The sequence below is a fragment of the Diadema setosum genome, chromosome 17 (genome assembly GCF_964275005.1).
Source record: "Diadema setosum chromosome 17, eeDiaSeto1, whole genome shotgun sequence".
Taxonomy (NCBI): domain Eukaryota; kingdom Metazoa; phylum Echinodermata; class Echinoidea; order Diadematoida; family Diadematidae; genus Diadema; species Diadema setosum.
The window spans coordinates 31,674,304-31,698,747 of NC_092701.1; the positions used below are offsets into that span (position 1 = coordinate 31,674,304).

A 24,444-nucleotide genomic window follows, 5' to 3' on the forward strand; every position below is an offset into this window, starting at 1 on the left:
GCTAGGAATGAAGTTATTAAATTGTGGATTTAAGTGAGTCTAAATCTGCTACAAATTCCATCTGCACAAAAATACAATCAAATCTCTCTCATGTGAGGAAATGTTCAATGGCTTTGAACCATAAGCTTTACTTGGACAGATCTTTTAATTCATGTAATATTACCTGCATGCATTTATATGTATATATATATATATATATTTTTTTTTTTTTTTGGGGGGGGGGGGGGGGGGAGGGGGACTGCACCCTATGTACGTCATGTAAGTGTGAAACACTTTCTCTACATGTGATGTGCCTCTTAAATCTTCTTCATTTTGTTTATATTGTTCCTAGGGAGGATTCAAAATCGCTTTACTAAAGACATTGGCATCATGGACGACCAGCTTCCTCTTACTTTCTTTGATTTCCTCCAGGTAAAGATTTCTGGAGTACAAGTGATATGCCGTATGTTCCCCGAAAAATTACAACAGGACTCTCTGCAACAATAACTTCAAAAATAGTGAATCAATCCAAATACAATTTCAGGGCATGAAGCTATAGCTTATTACCCACATCTTACAGGAAATCCCATCCGATTTGGTTCAGTGGTCAAAGAGAAATGAGGATTTTTGTAGAGCATGTCAGGAATCCCTTCCTGCCAAGTTTTGTCCATTGTGTTCACACTTTTGCAGTTCCAGGAGCATCCAAGTGATAAACTTGGAAGAATCAGACTCATGACATGCTTTACAATGATCCACATTTCTCTGTGACCGCTTTACCAAATTGAATGGGGTTTTCTGCAAAGTGTAGGTAAGATGTTATATTTTTAGACCCTGAAATAGCATTCAGACAGTTTAATCATGTTATCAATCAAGTTATCAATGCGGAAATCCGATTGTAATTTTTAGGGGACATGCTGTACATCCTGATGAGATTCCCAGAAAATTTTGCTCACTTTCGACTTTGAGCTGCTTATGAAGTGTGTATTTGCCATATTCATTGTGTTTTACAATATATCTAAATATGTATGTTTCAGTGGGTTTTTTTTTTCTTGTGTCATTTAAAAAAGGAAGATATAATTTATCACTGTAAAGATAAATGACATCTTACTGGTTGTATAACTATACATTCATATGTTCTGTATTTATTTTTGTTATTGAACATTTACAACTGCAGTATGTAAATTTTTTTTTTTGGCTTTGGAAATGTAAAGATGGATGTATTCTTTACTTCTGTGTTTATTACTGTATCATATGTTATTACTTTGTATCACATGTGTCAGAAATAGTTGCGAAAACCTTTTATTTTCATGTCTTCTCTGGTAATGACCTACATACAAATGTACATTAATGTAATATGAACACATTTATCGTTTCATGATCAATGAAGTATGCCAAGTACCATACAAAAATTGTTTTGGATTTTTTTTTTTTGGGGGGGGGGGTTGGGAGGGATGGGAGAGTGAAAGGCTTGGCAGCAGTGTTAACCAATACTTAACCAGATCACAAAGAAATATGTGACAATATTCATTTTTTTTTTTCCTGATTTGTTTTCTTCCGCAGATATCTTTACAAATTGTAGGCACTGTGCTCATTACTGTCATCATCAGCTACTACACCATTATTGCAGCAGTACCCCTGTTTATCGTCCTGATTTTCCTGACTCGCTATGCCCTCCTGTCGACAACAGCTATCAAGAGACTGGATGGGACTGGTAATCATGCTCCTCCTCACACTTACCAACCATAAGATGTTTTCAGTTGCTAATATCTCTCTCTCTCTCTCTCTCTCTCTCTCTCTCTCTCATTGCTTTGTCACTATGTTAAGTCCTAAACACACATGTACAATGTATTAGATTTTTATTATTTTCGAGCAAGATGTCTTACTGCAATTCATGTTCCCCATAAGATATTGGATAATACAAAGTGTATATTCATATATTTTTTTCATTGTCACATTTGCACATTCAAATTATATTTTTAGTATGCTTGTTTGCTATGCACATGTTCTTTATAAATTAAAACGAAGAAAAAGATTTTTCATTGATGATTCATATGCTTTGTTTGGCTCAGATGACATTTAAGAAGTTATAAGAAGCACAAATTTGCTGGTCCATGTGGTGATGCCAATGACATTATCTGTCTGTCTTTAGTGTATTGTAAATCAAGAAAAATATTTGCAGCATGAAATTTTTGTGAATTGAGGCTGGAGGCCTTTTTTGTGGCATGAAATTTCAGGAAATTGCTTCTGGCAACCAATGCATTATAATGTAGGCAAGAACTTTTGTGTGCATTTTAATTTCGCGAATCTTGGCTCTCATAAAATTTGTGACATTAAGATGCATGCGAAAATTTCTGCAGGAATGAGTGCATGATTTTATCATCTTTCTTCCTATCAAAGCATTTTTGTCTCTTGGGTTAAAATGAAAGGTTGTAAAGAATCCTTGCTTCGATGCAAACTGAAATGCTTTGATGATATTGTGAATTCCCATTCCTTTCTGTTTTGTCAGCAAGGAGCCCAGTATTCTCACACACCACCAGCTCTCTCCAGGGACTCTGGACCATCCGGGCCTACCAGAAGGAGAGGGACTTCGAGCACCAGTTCTACAACTACCAGGACCGGCACTCTGAGGCCTGGTTCATGTACATCGCCACCAACCGCTGGTTTGGCCTTCGCCTGGACCTCATCGTCGTCTGCTTTACAGCCACTGTAGCATTCAGCTGTGTACCTCTGTCTGCGGGTAAGCTTATTCTGTCTATTTTCTTTTTTTTTAATATCAGTTTCTCTCTTTACTATATTTCTCACTCTCTCTGTAAAGTATAGAAATAAAGCTAAAAGATGGAATGTTTTGAAGCTATATATTTGCACATTAATATATTAATGGGAATGTGAGAGCTGTTATGAGATTTAATGTCAAGTCTTACATTCTAAAAGATTTAAGGGAATGACAGAAATTTTACTGTCTATTCATCACAATAGTTGCAATACAAAGATATGAAACAAAGTTGTAGATATAAAGGCAGAACTGCTACTACATGCAGTGACTAATACTTCCTCATCAAAATTGTTGCAGAGAAATTGATGTTTTTAAGATGCAGTACATTTGATTTCCGTGCCATCTGTTCATTTATAGTAGATGATGTTGTGAAAAGGCCGATGGAGTGAATGGCAGAATAACAGATTAACATCATTTTATTCTGTATTAGGCTGTGTTTCTTGGACATGAAGGTAAAAAAGTGCACTGTATCATACTTCACATGCTTCTGGTTTTGTTTTGGAGAAGGGTGTATGGTTTCATGGTGCAAATGTGAAGGCCATGTGAGATTTGTTGGAGATCCTGACTGTATTAAACCAAAATGCTTGCATATGCTCCGATCTAACCGTACCCACTTACCTGCCTTTTAGGAAGAGATGCTGAGAAATATGTTAAAAGTCACCAGTTGTACATTGTACTGCTCTTAATTCAGTCTTAAACCCCTCAGGATGGACTAATTTTGCTATAACACGCATTTCCCATAGACACCTGCCTGAGTATACTTGGGACTCGTCCTCAACGGGTTAAGTTTCTCCTCTGTGTGATTAATCAGAGCTCCCTTTTGCCTCACTTATCCTTCTCTTCCACTTCCTAAATCTCATCTTCCTGCTCAACTCTCCCCCTTTTGCCTCACTTATCCTTCTCTTCCACTTCCTAAATCTCATCTTCCTGCTCCCCATATGCTTCCTTCTCCTCCTCCTTTTCCTCCTTCTTGGCCTCCTCTTCCTCCTCCTCCTCTTCCTTTTCCTCCTCTTTATCCTCTTCCTCCTCTCTTTCACCCCTCCTCCTCCTCTTCCTCCTCTTCCACTTCCTCCCCTCTTCTGCCTCCTCCCCCTCTTCCTCCTCCTTTTCCTCTTCCTCTCCCTCCTTTCTTCCTCTTCCACCTCTTCCTCTTTTTTTCTCCTCTTCTTCATCTGTTCTCTCGAAGATAGTCATCTAACTCTGTAAAGCTTTGAGAACTTAGTGGAATCTTGTGCAGCAACTGCTTGCAAGAAAAAAAAAAACAATTAAAAGATTCAATGATACGAACATGTGGAAAGAATAGACATAATTACGTAGTAAATGGCATTATAGTGATAGATGATTGTAAGATGTCACATTATCATGTTCTTGGTGTTTGTTATTATTTCCTTTTATTTGTTTGCCTTGTGTTAATAGTATTGGGTGCCGGCCAGGTTGCCCTAATGCTGACAAATTGTGTTGGTCTTGGGACAATATTCCAATTCTGTGTCAGGCAGAGTGCACTAGTGGAAAACCAGGTATAATGTTATGTAGTTTGACTCTCAAATGCGCCTCTTCGTTCCATCAAACATACTGCACTGCTCACACACGCACACAAATAAAAAATAGAAGAAATGAAACAAATAGCAATTCTCAAGGCTTAGTCAACGAACATGCTGTTTCCATCGATTAGAAATAAAACATAGAGATACATAATATTTACAAGTGCATTTAATGTTGTTTCACATTGTTTGATATTCACATGTGCAAATGTCAGATGTAAAGGATTATATTATGCATCACAGTGTTCATACACCAGTTGCAGGCATCCCACTCTTCATCTCTTTTTGTTTTTGTGATACACACTAGTACAATCTTGTAAGTCATTCTTTTATCAATTATTATTTTTTCCATATAAACATCAAGTGTTTGAGAGACGTCGATGGACTTGTTTTAATAGCAGGGAATAGATTTATTCACATATTCCCCTCATAGGATGCTGTGAGATGTAAACTCAATCTCTACAAGATTGTGAAATCCTAATGGATACTACATGTATATGGGATCTAGCCAGGTTTCTGGAGAGCATGAGTTCAGACCAATATCTACTAGCAGGCTTCTCACAGGCTTGTCCATTTCTGTGAGCACTATGCTTAGGCAATATGAATGTTCTCTATAGTGTGAAACTTGTTGAAACTAGAAACCAGTGTGAATTTTAATAATAGACTATAACATCAATTTTCATAGCCTGCTAAAAACTTTTACTACAATAATGATAATAAGAGATGAATAATTGAAATGATAGATAGTGCATAATAGGAATAATATATAATGGTGAATAATTGAAAGAATGAATAATTAATATAACAATATTGAAGCAAGAGATCAATGCTGAGCAATGAACATAAAAGTAAGAAATGATGATAGTGAAATAGGATAAGATATTAAGCTAATGAAATGCAACTGAATGAGAAAATCTGTAGTCTCACTGCAGATATTCAATTTTCAGAAGAGAATTTGGTTGCCTGAACCCGAGTGTAGTGAAAATGTTACAATAAGAGGGCAGCATGCTGTCTCATGCCAACTGCATCATGTATTGAAATACAACTAGGGATCCACTTTTGGTATTGTACAGTACGTGGTATACATTGTCTGCTTTTGTAACCTAGACTCGTAAAGCAGTTCTGCATGCAAAGGTACACAGGGTGCGTGTGGAAATGTGTGCTTTACTTTGTTTTTGTTTTTTGCTTTTAATTTCATTAGTTCACTGCCTCTATCTGAACTTCTCTGTCACATCCAAACAATATCACTGAATTATATGGTCAAAAAGCACTAGTTCACAGACTTTTCATGCAGAGAATGTTAAGTGACAGTATTTTCCGAGTAGAGCCAGCATCAGATTTCTGCTGCTTGTAAATGTGTGTACACTTGTACTTGCTGTTCTGCTTCATGTTGTCTGCATATTGACACCCTAGTAACCCCACTCCTCATATCACCAGCCACAGGGAAAGAAGTCAGCATGCTTCTTTTCAACAGTTAAATGTAGAAACTGGATGCATGTGTTTCGCCTGAAATTGTGGCGGTGATGGGTAATTGCATGATATTGTGTATATTCAACTGAGAAAAAGATAAATCTCAGTCCCCCATTCACTTGTCCCCAGCACTTGTGGGAAACTACATGACATTGTACAACCATTTCATGTGTGGCAGTAGACATGGTGTACAGTGCTTGATGGTGCTCGGGTGGTTTCCCCAATATTTGCCAAATAGATCTCTCTTAATGCTTGCATTTCTTAAAAAGCAGATTTCCTGTAAAACACTTTGTGTCTAATATACTTCAAAGGTATTAGAAAGGATTTATTAAGTAAATTGGAATGTTAAGTTGTAAGGTGTTATTGTTTAAATGATATTTGACAATCAGTTGGTGATCTTCAGTCAAGTTGACGATTACTGGTTACAAGTTTCCTAGCATTTGTCTTCATTTGTTCAAGAAAGCATGTGTACACCTATCCTCATTACAGTTAGTATTCTTGAGTATGATATGTATGGATTGAGGTTGGACCTGTCCTACTTGTATTAAGTGCAGTTTTTGACACTTGTGCATGAAAGAAATACAAACGAGAAAAACACTCTCAGAGAGCACAGTCCTCTGCCAAGCAGTTTTATTTCCCAATGATAAAGAGTCCTTCCAAAAATTCAGCAAAATTCCTGGATCCAGACGGTGATCCCATCACTACCAGAACTTAATCACCTAATCTGCGTGTCATTGTCACTTTTTTTTCTGAAAATTTAATCCAAATCCCTTAATAACTCTTCAGGTAATGTTGCAAACAAACAGACAAACGAATCATTGCTGTCAAAAACTCTAGCCTCCATGACCGAGGTTAACAGAAAGCTGCTAGCTGCAGAGTGTGACACCTGGAAATATGTGCCACTGTGTATATTATGTAACACCTGAGGATAGAAAAAAGAATGAAAGGGAGAAAGGAGGAGGACTATTCCCTGCTGCATTGAAGTAAGATGGGAGAAGAGATTGAAGCTTTGCTGTCTCATTGTAGCACTTCTGCTTTATATGTGTAAATCACTCATTGTTGCCAGAGATTGTGCGTTGAAGCATGTCCCTTGTTCTGAGATCTTTACATGTACCATCAATACGTTCTACTCATCCATCTCAATTGTCGCTTGTCCCATCTCGCTTGTCACTTTCCCCCATCCCATCCGACTCGCCCCGCTGCAGCCCTGGATGCGGGACAGGTGGGCCTCATTCTCACCAACTGTGTCGCCCTCGGTGGCATCTTCCAGTTCTGTGTCCGGCAGAGCGCCCTCGTTGAAAATCAGGTATACAGTCAGAAGGACACGTGCCATCAGTCATTGCTGCTGTAGACAGACGTTATAGTAATCCATTCATATATCCAGTCTTTTTACATGTATCTGCATTTCACTGTACTGTGGCGAAGCACAATAATCGCTCTTCTTCATCTTCCCTTCCATTTTGTTTTACTGCATGTCATTCTGAAATAGCCCAGAGTGTGTAATTCATCCCCAAAAATGCCTGTTGAGTGTAAGTTGAGTTATCAGAAACAGAGCTGTGTATTGAATTGAATAAATCAAATCTGTTATGAATAACATTTTCTCTTCTTGACCAACTTCTATGTCTCCAACTTTTTGCAAGAATCCATTTTGAAATAATGTTTGGAAAGCTTATAATGTAGTGTGTGTACTGCTATTCATATTAGCCAAGTAAGATACATGTACATGTTTTGAAGTAACTTGTCTTGGTTTTGTGTGTACACCACTTCAATTCTATTTGGAATACATGTTGATAATGAAATGTCAAAGATTACGTTATTGTATTGAAGACAATAACTTTCTTTGTTTTATTCATTTTGGTCTTTTCTTTGCAAAAACATGGCAAAGACAGGAATTTCCTGTGCAAGCCAGTCAGGTGGTGTAGTGCATTCATAACAAGCAAGCTACCATTTCAAGACTTTGTAGGAAAGAAAGTAGATTGTGCTTATTTTGGGGGTTAGAATCTTGAAAGATTTCCACAGTATACAAAATATGTGACAGACATACACTGTAGTCTGTAATTGTAGTCAATACTTTTCTTCAGACTGTTGCCAGAGCTACATATATGTACATGTATATATGAAGGCAGACATACATAGTATCTGAATAATTATGCAGAAAAGATTGATTACAGCTATTTCTGGTTATTATTTGTATTAAAGCCTGTTCTTGTACATATTGTAAGATATAACTGCACTAGTAAAGTTCACCTCAGTTGACCTTTGACCCTGTGTGTTATGACCCCTCATCCGTCTGTCCCACCAGATGACATCGGTAGAACGTGTGATGGAATACACCAAACTCCAGCCCGAGGGTCCACTAGAAAAGCCGGATGTGAAGCCCCCGCCCGGCTGGCCCCCAAAGGGCGCCATCACCTTCGACGGCCTGTCGCTGGCCTACTCCAAGGACACACCTCGGGTGCTGAAGGACATCTCTTGTGAAATCAAGCCAAAAGAAAAGGTTCCACATCATTGATAACTTTTTGTTTGTAACTGATGGTGTGGTGTTATTCAACCTTTGACATTTTAAGCATGCGTCAGTTGTTGCCACAAAAGACAGCGATGCCATTTTTCAAGTTAAGGTATGCACAAAATGGACCAGGAAAACTCCAAATTTAAAATGCTTCTTGCAAACTTTATTTCTCAGCTACAACGTGTATTCAAATTGAATGTGACCAGGAAAAGAAAAGTTATCTTTATCATATTATGAGATGCTTGGTTGATCCATGAATTCCAGAACTTGACAATGGCTTCATGTCAGGGGTGAATTTAAAGGACAAGTTCACCTTCATAGACATGTGGATTGAGTGAATGCAGCAATATTAATAGAACACATCAGCGAGAGTTTGAGGAAAATTGGACAATCCGTTTAAAAGTTATGAATTTTTGAAGTTTCTGCTTAGTCACTGCTGGATGAGAAGACTACTACAGCTTGTGATGTCACATGTGTACAACGATATAAAGAAAATATAAAGAAAATTCAAGATATTTTTACTTTTCTTGCATAATAAAAGAACACCTGACTTCCCTCTTTCAGGAGGCAAGGGGAATAATATAACCCTTAACATACGTCAGTGACGAGTCGAGGAAATGCAAACTTTTTTCAAAAAGTAAAATTTTGTGTGAAATTCTCTTTATATTTTCCTTATATTGTTGTACACATGTGACATCATGCACTGTGGTAGTCTTCTCATCCAGCAGTAACTGTGCAGATACTTGAAAAAATCATAACTTTTGAACGGATTGTCCAATTTTCCCCAAACTTTCACTAATGTGTTCTACTAATATTGCTGCATTCACTCAATCCACATGTATATGAAGGTGGACTTGTCCTTTAAAAGATGTTACTGTTTCATAGGTGTGTACCCACAGTGCTTTGTCTGTTTTGTTTCCCCCTGTATTTCATCCACAATCTACCTCCAAGAAATCAAACTGGATCTTTGGATGTAAGATTTGTATATATCAAGGCTCCCCATTCACAGGACTGCTGTTTACCAGTTTGAGTACTAATCTTTCTCTTCTTCATCTCAGCAGTTTAGCATACACAATTCCCATAAACAATTTTGACTGAATGTGTTTGCTCTACCAGAGAGATGCATTGTTATTCATCTATGTGGCAAAAAGTAAATCGGTGGAAGTCTGTGTGGATGTTTCTTCATGTTCAGTCATTTGTGTTTTCTTGTTTCCAAAAGTCTTTCATCTCGTCCCCTATATGTATCACACTTTTGTTGTTGTATACTTTGTCATCTTGTTGTATTATGTGTCTCTTGCCATTCACTTGTTACACCATAAGAATTATGCAAAAAAAACCAAAGTCAAATCAAATCAAATCAAGTCATCTTCTCTTCTCTGTTCTCAGATCGGGATCGTGGGACGTACCGGGGCAGGGAAGAGCTCCCTCATCACAGCCCTCTTCCGGTTGGCTGAACCTGTCGGCGGCCTCCTACTGGACGACGTCCAGACGACGGAGCTCGGTCTCCATGACATCAGGAAGAAGGTCTCCATCATTCCTCAGGTGTGTTTGGGGATAACATCCTATTAACTCCTGACTGACTACTGCTCACTGCAAACGAGCAAGAAGAAGGGGGAAGGAGATACCTTAAGGCGAACGAAAATAAATTTACCAAGTTTATGCTTTTTTTTTAAAGCAAACAAATAAACAAACTTATATATGTTGTAATTACCAGATGCAGTGTTATCACCTCATCCACATGTCAAATTTTAGATTAGACTTCAAACCAAATGCTGTATACACCTTATATTTAGGGAGTCTAAATTCTCGCGAAACGGGACTTCGTGACGCTTTCGGGAGTGGTTAAATTCGCTATCGTGGAGTACTGTACTGAATAGAGAAATGTATACTTGTTTGTCACATTCATATCAGGATCAAAGTAATTATTTTCATGTCTCTTTGATTTTGCAAAAAGCATTTGACTCGCGAAATTTGCAAAAATGAAAACCTCGCAAAATATTTGGTGTATACGGTATTTTTTGACAGTGTATCAGTGGTAACAACTTTTATGTAGTTTGAAGTCATAGCAATGGTTGGATCGTGTTATGTAAGCACTATGATAGCCATATTTGGAAATAATCAGCAATATTGTATGAGAAAAGAAAGGGAATAGATTATATAGTATTTGTAGTCACTATTTCAGCACCACAACCTATATGTGGGGCGATTACATTATTACCACATGAATTTGTTAAACAGACTGTAGGCCTACGCGTGTATGGCCCCATTGAATGTGTATGTGGGTGGGGTGGGGGAAGGTATGCAACAACAGTAATAACAGAAGGACAAGATCTCATGACTCAATGGACAGGCAAATCAAGAATTGATAAGCACGCACGTAACTTTCTGTGTTGAAAAACAGGCCCTGAGGTATTTAGTTCCACTGATAAGCATGAATAGTGTACAAACTGTAAAACCTTCAAAATCACTGCAAAGAATGCATTGGGGAATGACATCTGAGTGTGCCTTTTGTTGACTTGCAGGATCCTGTCATCTTCACCGGCTCCCTGCGCAGAAACCTGGACCCCTTTGCAGCCTACTCGGATGTGGCGTTGTGGAGCGCCCTCGAAGATGTAAGAAGATGATGGGGAAAAATCTTGTAGACATTTTAGAGTGTGTCAGTGGCAAGCATGAGCATGGAAATGTGTGTGTGGTTCAATCTTTCCCATGCTCTGGAAAATGATGAACAAGCCAGTAATTTCTTACATCCGCTGTACTTCTTACCCTTGTGAACTGTACGCATTAAGTATTTTTTTACTGTGTATGCAATGCAATGGCAACTTTGGCAGGACTGTGACTTAATGAGAATTTTGTTGATTATTCCTCACAGTAATGATTAGGGTACGAGACCTAGTCTGTACACAGTGCATGCTAAAAATCTGTCCATTTTGTGGCAGTTATTTCTTTATGTATCTTCAGAACTAGAAAAAAAAAAGGAAACAAAAAGTAGTGTTGCAAGTACCTTTTTGTAGTAAAAACAGTTCATTATTGGAATATGGATTATGGGCATACAGGTGAGATAGGATTGTGGTTAGAGTTAGGATAAGGAATTTTGTTTCTGAACTTCTCCATGCGACAGGCAGTGTTGAGTGGAAAGTACAGAATACCAGTTGGGAGGTCTATCCCCAGGTAATCTATCACTTGGTCTTCTCCCACTTTGTCTAATAGCCATTTAGTCTCAACCCATATGGTCTAATCCCATTTCATCTACAACCAGTTTGTCTAATGACCATTTAGTCCAATTGCCACTTAGCCTCATTACCAGTTGGTCAACTTCCAGATGGGCTACTTCCAGATGGGCAGCTATGCCCATTTCGTCTAATACCCACGGTTTACTGGACAAAATGGGAGAAAAAATCCAGGGATATAAAATTGCAATTAGACCATCTGGTTATTTGACGAAACAATAACTAGCCAAACTGGGCATTAGACCAAGTGAGGATTGGACCAAATGGGCATTAGACGAAATCGATAGTAGACCAAATGAGTGTAGCCGTAGTGGTGTTAGACGAATTGGAAAGTAGGCCATCTGATATAAGACCAAGTGGCAATAAACCTTTCCCTATGCTGCTCTCGCAAACACCCATCCTTGGTTTCATCTGACCCTTCCTGACTTGACTTTGCCAATGCAGGTGCAGCTCCACCAGGCGGTGAGGGAAAACCCTGCCAAGCTGGAGATGGAGGTAGGGGAGGGCGGGTCCAACTTCAGCGTGGGGCAGCGGCAGCTGGTGTGCCTGGCCCGAGCCATCCTAAAAAAGAACAAAGTCCTGATTCTGGACGAGGCCACTGCCAATGTGGATCCGAGGTAAGAATTCTTCAGCGTGCTTCTCATAGGGTCCTTAAGGCATTATTTTCTCTCCATTTTTACCTATTTTTCATATTTTGGGGAAAAACAGGGCACAGTTGGTGATTGATGCCTCATTCAGCACTTTGAAACGGAGTAAAGAATGTCTCTTTTGTAGACGGCAACATATGCTAGGAATTGTATTTCCTCTGCAATATACAATATGTAGGCAGTTTTAAATGGAAGGTATGCAGAAACGCTGCAAAGTGTGCTACACCGCAAACAAATGTCCGCACACATTTCGATAGATACAGGTGTATCTTATTGGAGAATGCTATTTGGTAGTAAGGAATGGATTTTTCAGCATTAAAAGTGTATGCAGTTCATTGAGTATGCTACATCTGTGTGTATTAATGACACCCATCGATATTATGATTTTAATTCACAGTCTGGGGGGAGGGGTAGGGGGGAGTAGTGGTTTCTGAATTATCTCCAAAACACAAGAGGTTAGGCTTACATTCAAACAGACATGCAAAACATCTAACCAGGCAGTAAAAGGTGTACTGGTTGGAAATCAACTCCAAGAATTATTCATCCACATTGTATCCTTGCCCTGCTTTGTCATGTAGACTATCCCGTCATGTAGTAATTTCTTTAATTTCGTTTTCTATTTGACTTATGAACATTTTGAGCTACTCCTTTTTTCACCCCATCTTTTCAAGGACGGATTCGCTGATCCAGGAGACCATCCGGTCAAAGTTCCAAAACTGCACCGTGCTGACCATTGCACATCGTCTGCACACCATCATGGACTCAGACAGGATAATGGTGAGACAAGTTGCCTCCACTGTGTTTTTTTACAAAATTCAGTAAATCCCACAAAAGATTCTTGTATGTGATGTACATACATGTAGCAAACATTTGGTGGAAGCACAGTGGTACAGTGGGTAAAGTTCTGGATTTGTAAGCAGAAGGTCTTGGGTTCAAAACCTGCGCTGTGTTTTCATCTTTGGACGAGATGTGTACTCACAATATCTGTCTTTGGACTCTGGTGTACAAATGAGTACCTGCTAACATTGGGGTAATGATAATGGCTGGGTACTAAAGGAGAGCAGTCATGGCACTATAATTATATGTCTACTAATTAATGACTAGGAGATTCCTTAACAATTCCCAGAATTACACTTTATCAGAGAACTTTCCATTTCATTCCATTTTGCTTCTCACTTCTTTAGTGGTATTGACGGTGAAACTGTAAAAGTATATGTGCAAGTTTTAGAAGTACTTTTCAATCACATCCATATATACATGTACATCCACTGTACTTTTTTTAAAAGCATTAAGTTATAGCGGTGTGAATTTTTTACTAAATTCTTCCCCAAGGTACTGGATGCAGGTGAGCTGATCGAGATGGACCACCCTTACGAGCTTCTGAGGGACCCCAAGACCCTGTTCAGCAAACTTGTCGACCAGACAGGCAAGAAAGAAGCTGCCAGTCTGTTTGGCATCGCGCAGGCCCACTACGAGAAGTCGCTGTGAGTTGAAATTGTAGTTTTATCCCTCCTATCCAACTTTGATGTGTAAATTCTAAAGCATAGTTTGTTTTGAGTTTGTTTTAGTGTATTTGCATGTGTTTTTTCCTTAGCTGAGATCTTTCACTGATTTTATAAGCAATCTACACTATGTTAATGTTAACAGTACACTTGTCTGATTCCTCTTAATCGTGATATGTCGCCTTAAATGCTGTTGTGATGATATAGAGTGTGCGTTGTGAATATCAAACTTGGGATAAATTTATCTGAATTAATTCATATACTCAAGTCAGTTTTATGCTGATGGCATTCAGTTCTAATTTTCTCACAATTCAGCTTCAAGTTCATCAATGATAGTGATGGGAAAGCTTAAAAAAAAAATGTTTATTCTACATTACAAAGCCCAATATTCCTGAATACTTCCTAGCATAAATTAAGTATTGTTGGTATTCTTTGTTGATTATTGATGTGGCCAGTACTGGGGGTTTTAGCAGAAGAAAAGAATTTAAACTGTTTTGATTTCAGATGACCAGAAAGCACTGGAATTTTTTCCTCCTTTACACTGTATGTGAATAAAGCAAATCATAAAGAAATTAAACAAATTCTAATCATTTCTTATGTGTTCTTTTTGCTTTGCAGCTCTTCGAAGAAGGCCATAATGTATGGACCATTGGTAAGAAAACAATATTGTGTTTCATAACTTAATTTTTTTTTTAAAAATGTACAATATTGTGCGATTATACTCTAGTGACAACTGTTTGCTAATATTAATCAGAATATACGTTGGAAAATGTGTAACCAAGACAATGGAGTTTTCCACTGCAAGAGGATATCAGTAAACTTCTTCTTCTTCTTCTTCTTCTTCTTCTTTTTTTAACCTAGAACCTGACAAATTTTTAATCAAACTTTGATACACCTCCTCCCACTCAGTATCTTACCATGAAATTACTGCCGCTCATAGAAGCCCCCAGACGGTGATGTCTCCTGCCATTATCTAATCAGAGTGCATTGTTCTGCTTTCAGGAGAGCCAGTGTGACTATCTGTACATCATCCTGAAGCGGTCCTCGGAGGGCTTCGGGTTCTCCCTGAGGGGCGAGTACGGGTCCCTGCACACCCCCATCGTGGTGGATGAGATCCTGGTGGGCACTCCGGCTGATGCTCCTGGGGCACTAGAGGTGAGAAATCTTAGCCATTTAATTACCAGGTGTGTTAATCATTTATGTGCCAAGACACTTTGCTGTAACTTACCATTCTTTCTCATCAGAATTCAGTTAATGCATTGTACCTCCAATCTGGAGCTAATTGTAAGTTAGCAAGCCAACTCAGATGTAGCAATGTGCCTCTAACCAGCAAGAAGGCCATGGTAATACACCAGGGATTAAGGAGATTAAGCAATCTCTAATCATCAGCCATTAGTTTCCAGACTTCCTGGCTAAGAAAGCACTCCAGCCGGACATACCAATCAATGAACAAAACTCAGTATGGTGTAATTATTGCATACTTCAGTAATTATTGCACTTCACTGTACTGTACAGACTTCAACTGAGAAGAAAAGAAAGGGAGGACAAAGAAATAGTATAAGAGAGAGGGGCCCAGGAATATTTCACAAGGCAAATACAACGATATACCTTTCCCATTCATCTCCTGGTATGTAAAGCAGATCCCGTGTCAAGATCTGGATGTTGATACACAAGTGTTGAAGAATTATTTATCTTGAGCTTTATGAATGGCAGTAGTCAGGATATTAGATGTTATTTTTCTAGTGAGTTTTTTTTCTTCATTGTAATCCCGTTTTTTTCCACATGACACAAGGTCGATGATGAGGTCTTGGCACTGAATGGCAAGAGCAGGCGAAACCTCTCCACCACCGACATCGAGGGCGCCTTCAGCGTGGACTCCTCCGAGATGACCCTCATCGTCCGGAGGGGGACCAAGAAATTCAGGAAGGCCGCCCAGACTCAAGGAGGCCTCATGGATGGCACATCCTCCAGTTACCATGACAACAGCGGTGGCATGCACACAGAGGTAAGTCATCCCATCTATGAGGTTATTTGTGACTGTATAAAGTACACTGTAGTTGAACTTTGTAACATCCTGGGTCAAAAGTGCTATCTTTGCTATCAACTCTTTATGTCCCATGTTTGCATACCTGACTCGGGTGATGGTGTGCCAAGTTTCCATGCACATTCCTCCCCAAACCAATCGATTGATCATCAATTGCCACAGTACAATGAAAGCTTCACTGCTCTCAATTTTATTTCTTATGCAGAGAGCTTGCGTTGCTTGGTGATGGGAAAGCGGTGTTCCATAGGGGTTCTACATTTCTGTTGCGGTTGTGCATAATGTTTGCAAAAGTCATGCCTCTCAACAATCATGTAGCTTCTTACCATTTGCAAGGAAAATGAATATCATAGCTTTTCTATTGTAAGATTCACATCACAGCAAAGCTTTGATTTTCTTTAAAACTTTGCTCACTGCATGTCTAGCTTAAATGTTTCTTTGAAAAGTTACATGGCTGTGAAAAGCAGATGTCTTCGAAATCGCTTGTACATTGCAGTCTCAGAATATTGTCGCACACACTGGGTTTACGCCATGTCACACCTAGCGTTAGAGAAGTAAAGTAAACAATCTTGCCGTGGGCATCACAAAATGAAGAGAGCAAAACTCAGGGATACATCTTCAAAGAGAGCCCTTTCCACAATCTGGCCATGTGTGAAGACAGTGAACAATTTGCTGTCACATCAAGATTATGTTGATGCTTTGTATCATGATTCCTAACACTTGTACACACTATTAGTGAAGTAATTTGTCGAACACTGCTTAGACCTTCTTCAATTCAGGCCTTATGGGGATGGTTTAGTTCAGGTTGAGGCGAGAATTCAGCTTTAAACTTTCTTTGTGAGATACTTAGAAGCCACTTCATGAAATGTTAAAAAGCATAGATTTCTAAGAGGTATTCAAAGTTTATTCGATGGAAGTCATTTTTTAAATGGCTGAGATATCCTTCAAAAAAGTAAAGCAAAGTGATCCCAATAAAAGTTGGGTCTCACATTTTATTAGGACCGCCTTGTTTTGGATATCTCATCCATTTCGAAACAAATTTTCATCAAATACACTTTGAATTCCTCTGAGACTTATATGCTCTTTCATGTTTTATAAGAGGTTTCTCGTTATCTAGAAAAAACAAAAATTATCATCAAAAAATCATCAAGCCCCATCTCAACCAAAATTGTACCTTCCCTTTAATCAACATATCTTCTTCATTGTTTTTTTGTGCATTCACTCTTGTCCAATGAGTATTTTGCATTTTTCAGCATGCACATTATGTCAAAAGGTATCTGTTTTACAGTGGTGCAAGTGTACTGTGAAGGTTGTTTCAAAATTGAGACATGAAAACTGGTACTTTTATCCCATATTCCTAATATATAGTATTTACTGTATTGTCTGTAATAACTGGAATAACAACAATAGCAAAAATAAAGAGAAAATTTTGCTTATGGTTTAAAGGATGTATATATGCAATGCACATGCTAAGCAAAAGAAAATTGTCTGAATGCCTGTGAGCTACTTAGCAGTAACACTCCACAAGATGATATATAGCCTGTCATAATGAAAATTGAATAATTGCAAAGTAGCCAAACATGGAATTCAGAATGCGATACATTCATTTGAATAGAATGGACTTATTCCCCGAGGACGTAGGAACATGCTTTCTGAAATGTAAAGAGGAAGTCCTTTTCATGACTACTCTAACAGAGAATACACAGTAAACTGTAAAACCATCTGCCACTAAGCATTTTACCACCATGGAAAGCTTCAAAGAATATATACATACTACTATTACAATTTATGAATTGATGAAGTCATCCCACCAAGATGATGGGAGGCATATAAAGTGAATCAAAACTTTTGGGCAGATATGAATCAGACAGATTTTTGAGCAGATATTCATGAATTTGAATGATCAGTAGTACCCGCTGCATGCTGTAAGGATTAGAACCAGCACTTGCTGTCGGGCGGAAGCTCGGTGGTCTAGCGGAGATGACGCCCGTCCGGAGATCAGGAGGTCATGTTCGAATCCTGCTTGAGTATGTACGCCCATGATTTTTTTTTTATCATGGCTACTACAATGTGCTGTATGAGTGGATTTTTCATTTCACGGCTTTTCCTGCCAGCACAATACGGAGCACAAATATGTTTAAGATTCAATGATAATGATATTTTTTCTCTTTTTCTTTCTCAAGCACTCTTGGAGAAACTGGCATTATCATGACCCACATAGTGGTTCCAATGATAATGATAATGATAATGATGATGATGATCCAGGTATTGGTCTCAGTAATTGTATAATGGCTGCCTGCCTCAGCATGCAGGCAGGCAGATTCACACCACGTTGCTTCGGAGTCATATCTCCCGATTAACGCTGCTGCTTTCGATCATGATGTAACACTTAACAAATGCCTATCTACTGCACTCCCTAAAATTACTCTTTCTTCAGGACAGATGAGGACGAAAAAAAGAAATATATAGAAATGTATTATATTATGTATTCATCAGACGGTAAAGTGCTTTACAGTTTACATAATGCTGTTTTTTCCATGCTTTTACTCAAGGTGTTCACCTGCTTGTGACATGACATTCCCAAACAGACCAGTCTGTTTGTCACATAACTTTCGTCACATGACTTTCCCCAAACAAACTTTCGTCACATGACTTTCCCAAACAGACCAGTCTGTTGTCACATGACTTTCACAAACAGATCAGTCTGTTTACTGAAATATATTTAGGTTCGCGCTTATTGAATTGTCATGAAAACTTGGCAAAGTTAGCTTTCATTGAAACCTTTGTTTTGCTCCTTTTTGTTTTTGTCCTTTGTTTGCCTTTTTGAGGTTTATCCTCTGACTAATATCAGTATAGTATTTAAATGACCAAAGCATAAGGAACTTTTGTGGAAAACTAATGTCAGAATTCCCTCCATAAAGAGTCATGATCATAAATTTGTGATCACAGAAAAAAAAAAAATGAACAGAAGTATGCAGTCTTTGACAAACAGATGGATACCATGAGTGTTGGATTATGATTTGCTTTTTAATATCAGTCACTTCTACCTAACTCCTAGGCAGGATTCTGGGCAAATCATGAATCCAATGAGTAATTCTAAATTTTTATTTTCAAAAGACTTGACTGTGATCAATTTTCAAGGTAAAAGCATTGAGGGCCCTTTTGGGCCAGGTTTACATAAGTTGTTGTGAGGTTTACTTTTGTGGGCTTCATTTTTTTTTTTTTGTTTGGGGGGGGGGGTGCAATTTTTCAGTAGGAACATGTTCAGACAATCTTATTGGAAAGAGATATGATTCTCACTTGCTCTGAATCCATACAGTCAGTTTCTGAAGTACATGTATGATGTAAGTTGCACCTCACACTTGTATAGAATTTGCGAACCATCTGTCCAGTTTTCAGCTCAGTTGGGACACTGCATAGCTTCTTGCAGTGTGATATCCCCCCCCCCCCCCCACTCCTCCCCCAAGTTACTTCTTTCATTGAGAAGATCTACAAAGAATAGGTCCATGTCCCGGACACCTTTAGAAGTGTCATGTTGAAGTATACAGTAGTTCTCTCCCCCCTACATCTTTTTCTCACACCAACTACATGTTTGCTAATCTCGCTTTCATACTATTTCAAACTGGGTCTTATTTGCTGAGCCGTAATGGTTGTAGCTTGGTTGATAGGCCTGGGAAACTCAAACAGGAGATCCCTGGTTCAAGTCCCCTGGCAGCAGCTGTTGTGTCCTTAGGCACTTTTTCTGCATTGCCGTGTGCATTGGTTGGAACTTGCAGACATCAGCCCCGTGGAAGGTTGTTCATGAGCATAAAATTATACAAAAGTGCCTCCTGATCCCTGAATTCCCACCCGAAATACATGTAGATCTAAGCCCACTGACAGCACATACAAATTGGATTACTGCAAAACTTAAGATGAGTAAAGCCCACTGCACACTATATGACTCTAGACTGTACGACTGACATACTTTGGATTTGAAATAAATAAGCATGTTTATCCTGAGGCTATGTGATTTATTTCAGATCCTAAGTCTGTCAGTTTTATAGTTGTGAGTCGTATAGTGTGCAGCAGGTTTTAGTGTTTTCACCAAGAATTACATGTATTACAAGGGCCATGTACTTATTTGCTGCAGAGTAACAGAATACATCAGCCTTTTATCCACAGGTACTAATTCTTCATCTTCTGGCTGTTTATAGAATTATATTTATGCCTTTATCCACAGGTTTCTCATTGCTTTGTTCATTTCATTACTAAAGTTTTGACAAGCTGATGACACACCACTTTTTCAGAATCTCTTGCACATTGTATACAGTATCTACTTATTTTATGTCATGCGAGCAGCACAACTACAGATGTTACATTTGATGATTGGATCAACGAAGTGGCAAAGGTTGAAGCAGGAGCAATATTGTTGGATATTCAGCACTTCTCTATATTGCACTGACCATCTAGAATACAAATAGGAGACAATGTACTAGTATTGCGATAATCAGCAGGGACCATATTGATAATCAGCAAGGACCATAATTGTAATGGGTCAAAGCTTCAAAAATTATTTACGATTGAGTGTTGGCTTATATCTTGGGTTTACCAGCATATAGAAAGATTCCAGTGGTAATTGTGACATTGTCAATGATGAACCTTCAGATAATGGTTCATACTGTTTTTTAAAGTTTGCAACAGCTCCTATGTTGTTTAGTATGTAACTGTCTCATTCTTAGAATCGGTTATTAAGTTTTGCTGTCTTGCCGGACAGGAATTACATCCACTGCAGAAGTTGTGGATGCAACGCAAATGTCACTGGATAATTGCAAAGCTAGTTCAACCTTTACCATGAAAACATCTTTCAAATTTACTCTGATGTGTCATAGCCTGTTACTACAGTTTCAGTCGTGAAGTTCAGTACAATTCAGAGATAAGGAAATCTTTCCCTTTCTCCAGCAAAATATTGTTTCTCCCTCATGAAAAATGATATTGATGATGCTTGTACGATATTGTATGCACCGTTAATGATTCCGTCTTGATGATGTGATGGATTCTATAGAAATCAGTGAGCCGTGTGACTCTGACACTGTTCCTTCTTTCCCGTTGCTCCCCGCAATACCAGGAGTCGGAATTTCTGACCGAGCCCGCCTTATTGAATAACAACTTGCCTCCGGAGTCTCTCGCTGACGAGGGCATCGAGTTGAGAGGGGATGAGACGATCACGTCGTCGACCGAAGGGTCCAACAATAGCCAGAGCGAGGAAGGAGAAAGGTCAAACGAAAATGACTGTGCTTCAGCACCGGCGCAAGAGGAGGAGGTAGCTGTAGTAAACAATGCAGGGGATGTGTCAGCGTCCGAAGCAGACACAAAGTTATAGGCAGCTATGGGAAATTCACTTCGTAGACCCTATTTGCGCCAAAATGGAAATGGGATGATCTTTGTATCGGGATTATGTCTGATTGGAACATGCCTACAGACTGCAGTAACAAGATTTGACTGGATGAGTAGACATACGAAAGAAAGGTAACATGCTGTGTGTGAAGGCAGAATATGCTTCTACCTTCAGTGTGAAGCTAGAAGCATTGCCCTTAGCAACCAAGCTCATAGCAACAAGGTCCATAGCAGCAATGCCCATGGACTCTTTAAGATTATATAAATATATATTTTTTTATAGGTTTCTTTGTGTGTTATCTGTATGTCTGTGTGTGTATGTATGTAGATTAGCAAACAGAGTGTTTGTAGAAAGGATCTTCTTGGTTGCTGTTACCCAACTTGTTAGTTTGGTCTTCAAATTGGCAATGACCAAGTTTTTATTATTTCACGCTAATTTTATCCTCTGAATTTAGTTGTTCATGTTTGAAAATGTCAAGCAACTAAATGAATGTTTGGGTCTTTGGATCTATTACTGCAAACAAAGAGATTTTGTGAGAATGAGATCTAGCAACTACATGGTAATACTGCTCGATATTCATTCAGACTGGATGTGAGTGGACTTGTTTGAAAGCAATTCGACATCACGTGTCGGTGTGTTTGAAAATTTATATGGCATTAGCTGTCATATGAATGTTACTCCATAAAAAGCTTTTCGGACACCATGGGGGTTGCCCAAGGCTGTCTGACTATCTTTTAGGCATTTTTTTTTTTTCTGTTTAATGCTTAAATCTGTTAGTGACATTGTGACAGTCCTTCATTGAAATCCAACTTAGCATCTTATTTTGGTGCTTGGAAGATGTGCTGTGTAATTGTAATGCCCAACTGCCTGGTATAGGATTCTGTGTGAGTGTCAGGTCAGGGAATGCAAGAGACATGAGCAGTATTGTGTTGTATGTTCCATTTATAGTCCTTTCGCGAGAAAGCATCATTTCAAGATTCATTCAGTAGTACTGTTCATACTCTGTCAATCACTTAGCTTGGTCACATTTAGTGCAAATGGCACAAATGGTTTTGTGCACTGGTAAGATTTGTTTGTTTCAGTTGACAAGTTGAACTCATTATGACACATATGAGCAAGATGGTGGTTACCATGCATGGTCCATATATATATTTATAGTTTGTAAATATGTGTGTTTCCCCTTAAATGCTTGAATTGCATGTTACTATTGATTACCTATTCCAAGGGGCATTTACATGTTATTTGTCTTTTGATATGTTTGCACTTTTATTGCCCAAACAAAGGACAATAATATAACAATAGTAATCTGACGAGATTACAAGGTTCCATGTCTAACACATGATATTTCACAGCTGTTGTTTAAACAACTATTTGGAATGCTCTTAAATATGACATATTTACATTTGTATTATGTAAAATATGGAAAACTTTTTTTCCATTGTGTAGTAGTTCTTTGAGGTTTGAGTGAAAAGAGTATTTATTTGCCATTTGCAGGCTAACTCTATTTCTACATGTAATGCTATTGGTTCTATTTGTTTGATATTTAGGTTGGTTTTCTGTATGTTTTTTACTAATTTTGGAATGGACTGACATTTATGATTCACATTTTGTATTTGATACTTATGCAATTTGTTAAATACTTTGTTTTGTAAAGGTGTCAATTTCTTATTTCCTTTCAAGAAATTGTACCATTCTTAAATCATATGTTTTAAAGAGATACATGTTTTATACTACATAAGATCTATCTCTTTTTTTTTCTGAAACTCTACATATTTGTACGTCTTCCTTTTTTGTACTTGATAATTAGCAAAAATTCATGCTTTGAACTGTACTTATTGTGGATCGTGCCATAAAAGCTCTAACCATCGACAAATCCAATTGGAGAAAGCTGACTGCCTCATGGGTTGGACAATGACGTAAGAGTTACTAAGTCTAAGACTAAAACCACGTAAGTGGTGTGTACCAAAGTATGTAAATCATGTGCCCTCCAGAGATGACCTCTACTCGGATTTTGTAGTGATTTTAACAAGTGTGTGTGTGTGTGTGTGTGTGTACGTTCTAGGTGTCACAGTTGTGTGAAAGCAGAATGATTCCTGAAATGGTAGCATGGCTTTCTCGTTTGATATTAAGGTCCACAATTCTTGTTAGTATTGTACGATATATTGTAATTTTTAGCAGTGAGTCAGTGTAACTAGCCGTAGGATACAGTTTTAATATCTTTTTTGTTTCCTTATTATATTACAATTCAAAAGAAAAAAAAATGGCAGCATATACACAGTACATGGCACAAATGTTGTTTACCACTAAGAATTTTTCTTTTTTCATGTAAATTTTGAATGACTCGTGTGATGTCATGATCCACATCTGCAGCTCTGTATAAAGAGCTGGATGTGGAACATATTTTCTATTTTATTTCATGTGAAGGTTCAGGATTTCTTCCAATACATCATTATATGATGATTTTTTTTGATGAAATGCGACAGTGGTGGCATATTTTTGTACATAAACTGTAGATACAACACGCAAATCTAAACACACAAATCTAAAGAGGTTCTTATTAAAGCAAGAAAGGCTGTTGATGCAATTTTGCAATACATCTATGTTAGTGTAATATACAGGTGTATTCTTATTACATGCAATTGACAACGGACAAGTGTGAAAAACGTGTACATGTCGTCTGACGTGAAACAAGGCCGTAGGAAGTGTTATGGATTTTGATGATATATTTGATTACTGAAGGTAGCTGTTACATTTTCTTCTACAATGTACACGTATTATCATGTATTTAAATCAAGGCTAATACATGTACATGTGCCATTTCTGTTGATGGGGTCACATCATGATTTGTATGGAATGTCAATTTCACATGCCTTCCCATTTTCCATTTCAATTTGCAAGGTTCCAATTATTTGCAAAGTTGAATTTCAAGTGTGGTTGAAATATCGACATCGACTTCAATTATAATTTGTTACACTTCGTTGTGTTGGTCGACAACACACGTTCTGCAATGTGTCAATGGATTATGCAAATGAGTGTATGGAGCACAAGATGAATTATGAGAATCAGTAATGTGTTATGTTTTGAGCCTCTGAAGCATTCCAGGTAGTTTGAATCTCTGCACGTGTCTTCAGCCGATCGCTTGCCAAGAAAAATCCCTGCAGTCTGAATGACCAATCTTCCAACCAAAGAGTTATGTGATATATAGATTATCATGTGTGATTTGTGCAGTACAGTTCCTTTTTCTTATGAAAAGTTGTGATTACTGTATCTCCTTTCATTTTCAATGGACATTACTTCTCAAGGTTACACAAAATTGTGGTCAAATTACTTGGAAGTGGAAAGTATGAGAAGAAGTGTTAGATTGAATGTAACTGAGAT

The 24,444-nt window shown here is 38.2% G+C and overlaps 1 protein-coding gene across 1 annotated transcript in view; it reads left to right on the forward strand.

Moving 5' to 3' along the window:
- Positions 1–21,945, forward strand: part of LOC140240604 (ATP-binding cassette sub-family C member 4-like) — a 54,181-nt gene extending 32,236 nt beyond the window's left edge. Inside the window, 13 exon segments of the mRNA XM_072320363.1 lie at positions 332–411; positions 1,540–1,690; positions 2,486–2,716; positions 6,969–7,069; positions 8,066–8,260; positions 9,659–9,814; positions 10,795–10,884; positions 11,944–12,116; positions 12,818–12,923; positions 13,479–13,646; positions 14,651–14,803; positions 15,441–15,653; positions 20,797–21,945. Coding sequence (XP_072176464.1) covers positions 332–411; positions 1,540–1,690; positions 2,486–2,716; positions 6,969–7,069; positions 8,066–8,260; positions 9,659–9,814; positions 10,795–10,884; positions 11,944–12,116; positions 12,818–12,923; positions 13,479–13,646; positions 14,651–14,803; positions 15,441–15,653; positions 20,797–21,051 — 2,072 coding nt within the window. The 3' untranslated portion in view covers positions 21,052–21,945.
- Positions 21,946–24,444: the final 2,499 nt, after the last annotated feature.